Source organism: Gekko japonicus, unplaced genomic scaffold, assembly GCF_001447785.1.
Source record: "Gekko japonicus isolate JY-2015 unplaced genomic scaffold, Gekko_japonicus_V1.1 scaffold1287, whole genome shotgun sequence".
Lineage (NCBI taxonomy): Eukaryota > Metazoa > Chordata > Lepidosauria > Squamata > Gekkonidae > Gekko > Gekko japonicus.
The window spans coordinates 95,111-106,361 of NW_015165862.1; the positions used below are offsets into that span (position 1 = coordinate 95,111).

Below are 11,251 nucleotides of genomic sequence, written 5' to 3' on the forward strand. Positions count from 1 at the left end.
CCCAGCTAAATTCAGTGCGCACACCCCCTCGCCCCGGCCAGACTGTACAAGCCCCAGAATCCCTAATGGCTGCACTGCAGGTGCTGCATCCCACCCTCTCTGTGCCTCTCTGGCACCCAAGCAAACTGTAGCTGCCCTCAGGCTAGCCCTGCCCTGTGCCCCACACTGTACACCCCCTGAACAGAAGGCTTACCGGAGCTCCTTTCTCACCGGCAGGGCCGGGTGGCCCCTGGGGGCCAGGCCGCCCTGGGAGACCAATTGGGCCAGCTGCTCCAGCGGGGCCTCGCTCACCAGGAGAGCCCTGCAAGGAAAGACGACAGTGAGAATACGGGGGGGGGGAGCTCAATAACTGGATCATGCCCGCAAGGAGGGTGGAAAGGGGGTGCTACCTCCAGAGAGACCTTCTTCTAGCCACAGGGGACAGCAGGGAGGAGAGGGCCCTGTGGAAAATCCAGTCTCTTGTTTGTGTTCTCAGCTCCAACATTTATGGAATACGAGCACTGGCTGCGCCACAGAGAAATAGTGGTTTTCCCATGGTTTCCATTGGATTATCCTGAGAACCCTTTTGTTAGCGATCCTGGCCGGGGGGGCCGCCCCCAAAGAGGCCCTCCTCTCTCGTGTGCCCGCCCGGACCAGCTTCTCCGATGGGTGGGACAGCCGGGAGGGCTCCTCCCCGTGATCTCAATTCCCAGGCAGACTCCCCGGGTCGCAAGCCAGAAGGGGTGGGGAGGCAGGAGATCGAGCGTGAAGATTCTAGGCAAGAAAGGCTTTGACTTACTGCTGGGCCAGGAGGGCCGGGCGGACCTTCGCTACCCTTCAGGCCCACAGGTCCCTGCAGGGCACAAAGGGACAGAGAAAGAGGTCACCATCCAGTTACAGAAAAGAAACACAAAAAGCATTGCAGAAAGAGGTGCTGCTAACAGGATCCATTTAAGAAACCTTGACTTACAATGGGACCCGGAAGACCTCTGTCGCCAGGGAACCCTCTCAGACCAGGCGGGCCGTCTTTCCCTGGAAGGCCTGTGGGGCCGGGGTCACCCTGCAATGACAAGTTCCCAGTTCAGATTCAGCGGATGCAGCGGACGCTTCATGGCCACCCAAAGCCCACCGGCGCATGGATTTCCTAATGACACTTATTTGATTTCTATTCCACTTTCTGGCTGAAGACCAACAAATGGATCACGGAATAAGTATAAGATACAAATCTGAGTTAAAACTTCCCCAATTCCACTTTAAAACAACATGTAATTTAAAAGAACAGCCCCCCAACAGTTCAAGCTAAAAAGAAGAACTTCCACAGCAGTTTGAACAGTGTGTTTCTGAAGAAAGGAAACCTCCCCAGTCAGGGGAAAGCCCTTTAAGTTAACAGGGGCCTAATCTTTGCTTTGACATTGCGCGATCTAAGCACCAATCTTTCTGGCTTCTCCTAAGAGACGGAGAAGTCTCTTAAGGGAAAGGAAGAAGGAACTATCGTCTAGCATTATTCTGTGGCTCAGTACCCAGTCTACCAAATAGGACGGCTCAGGTTGTAAAAACTCATGCCTTATTATTGAACGGTGCTTCCACTCTGCTTTTGAAATACCTTCCCTTAACTACAAGCAGTTCCTGGGGTCCCAAACACTTTGCTGATGAAAGCATTCACAGACAGACAGACAGACAGACAGACAGACAGACACACACACACACCTTCGTGCCTTCCTTTCCAGCCAGCCCAGGAAGTCCCTGTTCACCTGGTGGGCCTGGAGGCCCCGGATGGCCGCGTTCCCCCATTGGACCCGTCTCTCCAGTGGGACCCTGCAAGGAAGTAGGAAGAGGGGAGCAGAAGGGCGGGAGGGATCAGACACCTTCTGAACAGTATCCTGGACCACCCAGAGCAAATCCGGAGACAGGCCAAAAGGAGAGTGCAATCTGCGTCTACCAACAAAGTTTTCAGGTGCCAAAAACCTTCCATCAGATACTCTTCTTAGGATAAGGGAGAAGTTCCATTTTGCTTGCAGAAAACTGCAGCCATGCAGATAATATCCATTTTGCCAAGCAGGAGGCATGTCAGTGAAGAACAGACGTAACTCAATCCATGGCGCCCTGGATGGTGATTCACATTAACTGCTGTGTGAGGTAACAATGAAGCCACCCTGGTCTCTGTTGTACCCAAACCTGGCAGGGGGGCTGGGTACACTCAGGCACGGAGAATCGGTAAAGGGGTGTGTATCTCAGAATTTCAGAGAAAATTCTTGAGTGAGTTTCCTGGCGACTGGGGCAATGTGCAGCTTCTGAAAGCAGGCCTGCCCAGGAGTCCTGTCGTCTACGCTGGGCTGCGACTCCCCCCCCCCCTCATTCTCTGGCTGCAGCGGCAGAGTGAGGAGGGAGAAAAGCACTCTGTACGCACTCAGGGCTTCTTCCCTTTAATTCCTGTTCCTTGAAAACAACGGGCAGGACCATAAATGGGAAGGAAGGTATTTGGACAGCTACAGGCAGCAGCTGCGGACACAATCAAGAGAGTCTGTGAGAGATTCCTCTGCTCCTTGCTCTGTCATTCTCTAGTGTTTGAAGCCCTACAAAAAAACCCCTCTTTGCTCAGAGATGACAGAGGGACAGTACTGAAAAAGGGCCCATCAGCCCTTCACTGTGTTGTTATCGTAAACACAAGCTCTTTAGCACCTTTTTTTGCTAAGTGCATTCACACCCCTTAAGGAGCAAAAGGCACCTCATAAGCAGCAGGGGAGTGTCAGGATTGGGCCGGGAAGCTCTCCGAAGGGTGCTGTCGCAGGCCCTGCCCTTGGGGGATGACGTGGTGACTGTTTGGCACAGGGAGGGGCGAATGGTACAGCCGCTGCCTGGAACAGCCGTTCTCAAGGCACAGGTGGCTGCAGTCGGGACACGTGGCTCAGCAACACTGCAAAACTCTCTACCCTGCTGGCCAGGCAGAGCCAGGCAAAGAGGCAAAAGGAGCCAACTGGCGGGCTTGGGACCGAGTGGGACATGTCCAGCAGCTGCCTCCTCTCCCCTACAGACTCAGAGGCTGGAGATCCGTGGCAAAAGAGGAAAGCTGCGCAAGGGGTCCTGTGATGCCCCAGCCCTCCTATGATCTGCCTCCACCCCCACCCCAAGCAGGAGCAGCAGAAAAGCAGCTTCTGGCACAAGGGTATGAGAGAGGCAGGCAGGCAGACACCCACTCTGCACGAGCCACTGGAGGCGCCAGAGGAAGGAGGCGCAGGGCTACTGCTCTCCCACATTCCAGCCTGGCGCCAACCCCTGACACCCCACTGGCCAATCCTAGCTGTAATCATTGGGGTGGACCTCGCCAATCCCCCAGGACCCTCCCTCCAACTCGAATGGCCCCTCTGTTGGCTGCTGCAAGGCTTTGCTCAGTGGATGGAGGGAAGGATGGATGGATGGGGAGGGCAGGGGCGGGGCCCTCCTCCTCTCCGGGGCCAGGGGCAGATCCTTGCCTGGGCAGCGGCCAGAGTCCAGGCTGACTCGTGAGGCTCCCCAGGCTTGCTGCAGCCGCCTCTGTCCGCTCCACGTGGCCATCCTTCCCCCTGCTGCACGCCTCTCCAGTCCAGCGGGGCTTCAGCTGCATTTCTGGCTCCGGCCGGGCCCAGCCCTCGGCCCCCTCCCCCCGCCTGGGGCGCCTGCCCGCCTCCCGCTGCCCTCGGCCCAGGTCTGAGTGAGAGCTTATACGTTAACGAAAAGCGAGCAGGTTGCCCGGAGAATGCCTTGGCAACACCCTTGCATCGGAACATCACACTAATTACATTTTAGCATTTCCAAACATAATTACCAAACAGTCGACTTGTGCGCCTCAGAAGGCAGACGTAAACACGTATTTACCCTGCAATACAGAATTTACTCTGCCATTAATCTGACAGGGCCGGCTAATTAGGAGGTAATGGGATAGTTGGCTGTTTCCCCATACAGCAGAAAGGAGGAAGCAGACAATCCCGCCAGGGAGGCTTCTGGGAGCACCTACCTGCGGCCCAACAACTCCCGGAGGCCCAGGGGGACCCGTCTTGCCTTGGAAGCCCTGCGACAGAATAGGACAGTTTCACACACAGAGCAAGAAATCGCAGCACTTTGCACAGAATGATTCAGGTGGCCTGACAGTCACTTTTCTAATAAGCAGATGTATCCCCTTTGGAAGGATGCGAAATCCCAATGAATGAGGAAATGAACGAGGCCCAAATCGTGAGTGTTGCCAGATCAGCATTTCCCCACCATTGGCAGGTTAGGCAACTGGTTCCCCACCTATCTCCCCATGACCTAGTGCCACAGAGATCTATGCAACAGTCACCTCCAGGTTGGACTACTGTAATGCACTCTATGCAGGGCTACCCTTGAGATTGACACAGAAACTCCAGTTAGACCAGAATGCAGCGGTGCATATCCTTACAGGAACACCATTGTGAGTGCATATACTACCAGTGCTTTGCCAGCTGCATGTGAACTGCTTTGTAGTGATAACGACGTGCCGTTACTTTCCCAGAGAATTGGCGCGTAGAACTGCTCCTTGTACCAGAGCGGGAATTATAATCATTGGCTAGAGCTATTATGAATTTCCTTTATACTACTTGCCTTTGTAGACTCACGTTATTCTAAACAGAGACCTGTTCAGTGACTCATGGCTTCAATAAAATAACCTTTTTCCTGAAAGCGATTCCGTTGATTCCTGTGGGACCTGACACTGCACTGGCTTCCAGTTGAGTACCAGGTCAAATTCAAGGCTTTGGTTCTAACCTTTAAAGCCCTACGCAGTCTGAAACATACCTTCAGGACTGTCTCTCCCAATATGTCCCTCAAAGAGTGCTACACTCTATGGGCCAACATCTGCTGGTAATCCCTGGCTCAAAGGAAGTCCACATGGCCTCAACCAGAGCCAGAACCTTTTCCGCTCTGGTGCCAGCTCGGTGGAACACTCTCCCAAGAGAGATATGGGCCCTGCAAGACCTAGGCCCCGGTCACACGGGCCGGATATCGCGGGGGGGGGGGGAGGCGTGGCTGTTTGCCCCGGAGCAAACTACCGCGCGGCCGGGGGATCATACGTCCCGCCGACGTCCCGTAGTTCGGGGGGAGGTGCCGATCATACCACAATCTGTAGCATGGCAAAGAAGCGGCGCGGCGCGATCACAGAGGTGCTGCCGCCGTGGCAAACGGGGTTGTGGGTTTTTTAAAAACCAAAGTGTGCGCATGCGCCATTGGGTGCTTGTGCGCATCCCATGGAAACTTGGGGGAAAAAAACCTTTTTGCCTTGGGACATGGGCGGGCTCTGGATGCCACGACCTACCATCGGAAACACGATCAGACGCCCGCCCTTGCCCCGCGCTTTACGGAAACTAGTATCTCGGAGGTACTAGTTTTTTACCCCGCATCTTCGGTTCGCCATGGGAGCTCTACGCTTCCCAGATGTGGCGGTGTGATCGCGCCCGGAAAATCCGCCTATCTTCCATCTCTGCAGCGTGGCTAATGCTCCATGTGACCGCAGCCCTAATGTAGTTTTACGGGGCCTGTAAAATGGAGATGTTACGCCAGGCCTATGGTTAAGGCAGTGGTGACTTATCAGTATTGGCTTCCCGCGGCGTGTTTCCATCTCGTATTGTTTTACTCATCTACCCGCCCCCCCGTATGATTAGTTACCATCTACTGTGCACAGATGTGAAATTGATGCGGGATTGGTGGTAGTCAGTGCTATAAATGATATCACATTTGGATTTTTATGTTAATCATCTCTCTATATAATAATACTGTTTTGGTCATGGACTCTCCTGAACATTCCACATGCTCCCAAATCAGTTGGCTTCCTGATCTGTCACTCAGAAGCTGTCCCTATCCACCGGCTGTGTTGCCTGAGTCTCACCTCCAATATTCTAAACAGTTTGCTGTTCGTCTCCCCCCAGTAGCCAGTCAGAACACAGAGGTCATTTGCATATGCGGCCTGTTTGGCCTTTGCCTCTAACATTCTAAACAGTTTGCTGTTGCGAGTCATAGAATGTGTCCTGACATATCCCAATTTTCCCTTAAATGGTCACTGGAGTTGCCAAAATACATATCCCAATCTTCCCTTAAACGGTCACTGGAGTTGCCAATCTCCCTGTGGGGCCTGGAGATCTCCCAGGAATCACCGTGTTCCCCAGCCACAGCACATCATTTCCCCTATAGAAAATTTCCCAGCTATTACAATGGCTGCTTTGGGCAGTGGACCTCAGCCTTGAGAGTTCAGTATGTGTTGCGAATGGAATACCTCCGTGCTGCCCACTCACAAGGCAGCAGCAATCATCCAAGATGTGCTGACCACTAAAAGGAACAGCACGCCAGGCTGACTGGTTTGTTTCCTCTTGGTTTCCCTTCATGGCAGAAATGGCAGAGGAGTCTCCTGAGGGGCATTTGGAGCGGAGCTGCCATATTGATTTCAGATGAAGTGCAAGAGATGAAGAGAGCAAAGAGATGTGTTTACTGGGCAAACCAGCAGCCTGGAAGAACTAAGGCTTCCAAACACCACCGGACTTCACGGGAAACGTTGCCGCTAATTACAGGCAAGAGAGGAAAAGCCCACTTCAGAGCCCCTTCCCAAGGCGGCAGATCGCACAGTACTTACCGTTTCACCTCTCTGCCCAGGGTGGCCAGGCAACCCGTCTTTCCCAGGGGGACCCTAAAGAAGAAAGGGGAATGCTGAAGAAAACCACAGGCGCCTCAGGAGTGATTCTGCAGGTGCCCAGGTGGCCAAGCTGAGAGCGGGGCTGGCTACACCACAGCTGGCCAGCTCCAAGGCACACAAAGTGCGTGTGCGTGTGTGTGTGTGTGGGGGGGATCTCCCTTCTGGCCATACTCACCGGAGGACCTTTTGGTCCAGGAAATCCCGTAGGTCCCTGAGGCCCTGGAGGACCCTGAAAAGTAAGCAGACGGAGGCATTGTTACCAGGTAAGGCTGGAGCAGTCTGCTTTCCTGGGGAGGCTGGAGAGGGATGGACGGATGAAGAACGTGGTCTACTTTTCCCTTCTGTGAGCCCCAGCAGTCCTAGAGGGGGAAGAGCCGTCCGGTCTCTAACAGCTCTGATTTTTAGAAATTTTAATTGGCTGTTCTTAAAGTGTTTTTTTTCTAATACCAATATCAGAATTTTCACTTAAACATTGGACTGCTTCTCCCTGAGTAGTTATTACTTATCCTACTTCATCACTTTGCTTATTTGTTCTAACCTCTGACCTCTCTCACCGCCTGTAATAAGTAGCTGCGCATTCTGTCGATTTACGGCTGGATCCACCAACAGCTCTGCCTCAGCTCCTGCCTTTTCCTCTCACACAGGTAATGCACATTCCACAGATGCCCCCCCCCCCAGCCCTCTCGGCTTCCTCTCCACCCCGCCCTTGTCATCTTCCCCATAAGAAGGATTCCCAGCAGGAGCTTCCTTCCAGATATCCGAGGAAGTGAAGCAAACGGCGACTCACAAAAGCTCACACTGAAACCAGTACTGGGCAGCCGCGTGGGTCTGAAGCAGCAGAACGAAGCCTGAGTCCAGTCAGGCACCTTGGAGACCAGCACAGTCTAATTCTGGGCAGGAGCTTTCGGGTGGGTGCAGCACTTCCGCAGAGAGACGGAAACAGACGTCCTCAAGCCTTACTGGTGTGACGACTGACTGAGGGCTCTTGACTCTAACTAGCCCTTCCTGGCAACTCCCCCCCCCACCCGTACGCAGGTCTTGAGGGAGTCTGTTTCCATGTCTCTGAAGAGGCCTCTGAATACACACGAAAGCTGATCCCCAAAATAAAACTTCGTTGGTCTTAAAGGTGCTGCTGAACTCAACCTGAAACCAATGTTGCTAGTCCTTAAGGTGCTGCTGGACGACTGTTAATTTTTTTGTCCAGGCCCACCTCCTGTTTGATGCAGGAAATCAAAAGCTGCAGCATCCCTGCCAGATGGCTGTCTAGCCACTGCTCCAGCAACAGCCGAGACTCAGGACCTCTCAGCAATGAAACCACAGAGAATGGGTTTCTCTCATGCCCTTGCATGAGAACACGAGACGTGCTTTACTTGATCGGCTCAAGGCCCCACCTGGTCCAGCATGCATTACAGGAATCGTTACAGAAACCCCGGGTGGCTCACTGGGAAGTGGCCATGGTCTTCTTGAGGTTCATGCTGCAAGCTGAGGACCAGCTTAGTTCCATGTTGCATCCTAAAGGTACAATCCCCACCCATCAAAAGCTCTGCCCCAGCCTGGTTTATCTTACCCTTTCGCCTGGAGGGCCCGGTGGACCATCCCCACCAGAGTTGCCCTTTAAAAAAGAAAGAAAGAAAAATTAAAACTCAGAATCACCAGCACCTCCAAGCTAAGAAAATCAATCTGGACTGATCACACAAAATGTGGGCAGGTCACTTCTTGACTGCTGGGAGCAAAGCAGAGGCTTTGTGCCTTCTCTCAAGTAGATCGGTCTTCTGTCACTTTTGCTGGGAGACAGCTCCTGCCAGCAGGGGTCCCCACCTGTGTCAGACAGGTGAACAGCCAGCCAGCCAGCAACAGCAGCTTCTGTCTCCCACCTGAGTCCATCTATGCTTACCAAATAAGGGGACCATTTCATGCACCCCGCAAAGGGGACCCCAGCCCTCACGTGCCAGTCTACATGCTGCGCTTTATGCTGACTCTTGCAGACTCCAGCAGTCACCGTCCGGGAGTGAACTGCTTTGCCTGATCATACCCTAGGGCTGTGTGTCCAGCAGCAGCCTGCCGCATGCCCCTGGAGGGCCCACAAGCATGAAACTTCACCCTCAACAGCTGGGATCCAGTGGCAGACTGCTGTTCTACATGGAGGTTCACGAAGCTGCTGTAGCTAATAACTATACTGCAGAATGCAGCTGTTCTATAGAACAGGCAATGCGGCTTGCTGAAAGAGGTCGGAAATTGGGGAAAGCAGCATCCGTCAAACCATGGAAAGATGCAGCAGACCTCAAAAAGCCTCTTCAGGCCTGCCGGAAAGATGCAGATGAGGCAGACCTCAAAAAGCCTCTTCAGGCCTGCAAACCCATCACAGACACAGAGCAAATTTAACACTGGGCAAGTGGCATTTCAGCCATCAAGTGTTTGTTCTTTCCCACCTTTCTGCCAAAGACACTATTAGTAGTACCACTGTGGGAATAACAACACTCAGTGTTCAATCAACAGTAACGTCATTCCCCCCCCCCCCCAGCATTTGTGAGCAGAGGAAAAACATCCAGTGTTTTGGGATATTTCCAGCAGAGGAAGAAGGTCCCAAAATGTGAATTTTTATCAAAATCTGCAGAGTGTTTAAGCCAGCAGAGCCTGGCACGGTGACATCACCCGCCGTCTCATCGGCCTTGGCACGGCAGGTGGCGTGCCAACAGGACACCCCAGAAGAGGCCACATCAGAGGCCTGAACAGGCTGCCAGGAACTGCCACCGATACCGTTCTGTGGATGGTTCTTGGCCTGTTCTGATTTTAGATGCTTCTCTCCTGCTAAACAAGCCAAACAGAAAGGAAACTGCCTCCCTGTCCAAAGCTCAGGAGTTCCAGGACGGGGCAGCAATGCCTTCAGCCCAGCCCTGACCTGGATAGCCCGATCTCGGAAGGCAAGCAGGGTCGACTCTGGCAAGTCCTTGGATGGGAGACCTCCTTGGAATACCAGAGCCAGGAGGCAGGGGCAGGCTCTATTCAGCCACCTCTCTGAATATCCTCCAGGCCCCCAGTAGGGGTCAGCCACCAGAGGTCGCCATGACTTCCAAGAGCACACACACACACACCCACTCCCATGCCTGCCACTCCACGCACACACACACAAAATACCCCCCCCCCAAGTGTATTAAAGAAAATACCTTCGGCCCCGGCTTGCCTGTGATGCCCCGCTGACCTCGTTCTCCTCGTGGACCCTTTGGGGAGAGAGGGAAGAGAGGCTCGTTATTGACGTCCCAGGCAACTACCCACCACTATGTGTCAATCTGGCAAAACAAGAAGGACAAGACAGCACTTGTTTACCGTTGGGCCGCGTTGGCCTCTTGGCCCCGGTTTGCCAGGGGTGCCCTGGAATCAGAGAGAGAAAGAAGTCAGGGAGTTCATTTCAAGAGGCACATTTATTTTGATTCCTCTCCCTGCCCCGACCCCCCAAGAACTTCAGGCAAGTAGAGACACACTCACAACACAAGAAGATCAAACCAACAAGATAAAATAAATGCAAATAATAATAATTAAAAATATAAGTTGAACTTGAGCTTGGACCAGACCACCACAACAAAGCAGAAAAATAAGGGGAAGGAGAGAAATATAACGTGTCACACACTACGTGAACAAGATGGCTGACTGTTAACATGTTGAAGAATGATTTAGATTCTCTGCATTCTTTTCAAGCCTGTATATTTAAATGGGAGTAGAAATCAAATGTAATGGTACTCTTCTTCTTTTGTCCTGATAGAGTTGTAGCATGCATGTGTGTGTGTGTGCGCGGGGGTGGGGGTGGAGGTGGGGTCACCAATGACCCCAGCGTTCGCTGTCTGTGTTGTGCAACCAGAGCTTGCTTTGCAGGGGATAGAGCATGCAAGGCCCCTGGATTTCTCTGGCGACAAGAGAAGCTCAGAGTTCAGCAAGTGTGCAAGGCGTGAAAGTACTAACAGATACTGGGGAGGGTGAGGGAAGAGAAGGACTGGAGAGAGGATATAATACTGTGGCCTTTTTTTAGGTGTGGAAAGAAGAGGACAGGCACCAGCCTTAATAGAATCATAGAATGTTAGAGCTGGAAGGGACCTTTCAGGTCATCTAGTCCAACCCCATGCACTCTGCAGGAGCAGAGCCGAAAGACAGTCCTACAAAATACCCGAAAGATGGTCGTCCAGCCTCCGCTTGAAAACGTCCAGCAAAGGCGCCTCCACCACCTCCCGAGGCAGCCTGTTCCACTGCTCACCCACTCTTACAGTTAGGAAGTGTCTCCTGATATTTAGCGGGTATCAACTCCCTTGTGATTTCCACCCATTAGATCTAGTCTTGCAATCCGAAGCAAGAGAGAATAGATCTGCTCCATCTTCTACATGACAGCCCTTCAGATACTTGAAGACTGCAATCATGTCCCCTCTAAGCCTTCTCTTTCCCAGGCTAAACATACACAACTCTTTCAGCCTTTCTTCATAAGACTTGGACTCCAACTCTCTCACCATCCTGGTTGCCCTCTTCTGGACACGCTCGAGCTTGTCAACATCCTTCCTAAAATGTGGTGCCCAAAACTGGACACAGTACTCCAGGTGAGGCCTGACCATAGCAGAATAG

General features: G+C 52.8%; 1 protein-coding gene across 1 annotated transcript in view; it reads right to left on the reverse strand.

Moving 5' to 3' along the window:
• Positions 1–11,251, reverse strand: part of LOC107110446 (collagen alpha-1(V) chain) — a 291,309-nt gene that overhangs the window by 63,449 nt on the left and 216,609 nt on the right. The window contains exons 32-41 of the mRNA XM_015411231.1: positions 9,974–10,018; positions 9,814–9,867; positions 8,217–8,261; positions 6,825–6,878; positions 6,590–6,643; positions 3,971–4,024; positions 1,687–1,794; positions 950–1,039; positions 779–832; positions 194–301 (exon numbers count right to left, since the gene is read on the reverse strand). Coding sequence (XP_015266717.1) covers positions 194–301; positions 779–832; positions 950–1,039; positions 1,687–1,794; positions 3,971–4,024; positions 6,590–6,643; positions 6,825–6,878; positions 8,217–8,261; positions 9,814–9,867; positions 9,974–10,018 — 666 coding nt within the window. The remainder of the gene's footprint in view (positions 1–193; positions 302–778; positions 833–949; positions 1,040–1,686; positions 1,795–3,970; positions 4,025–6,589; positions 6,644–6,824; positions 6,879–8,216; positions 8,262–9,813; positions 9,868–9,973; positions 10,019–11,251) is intronic.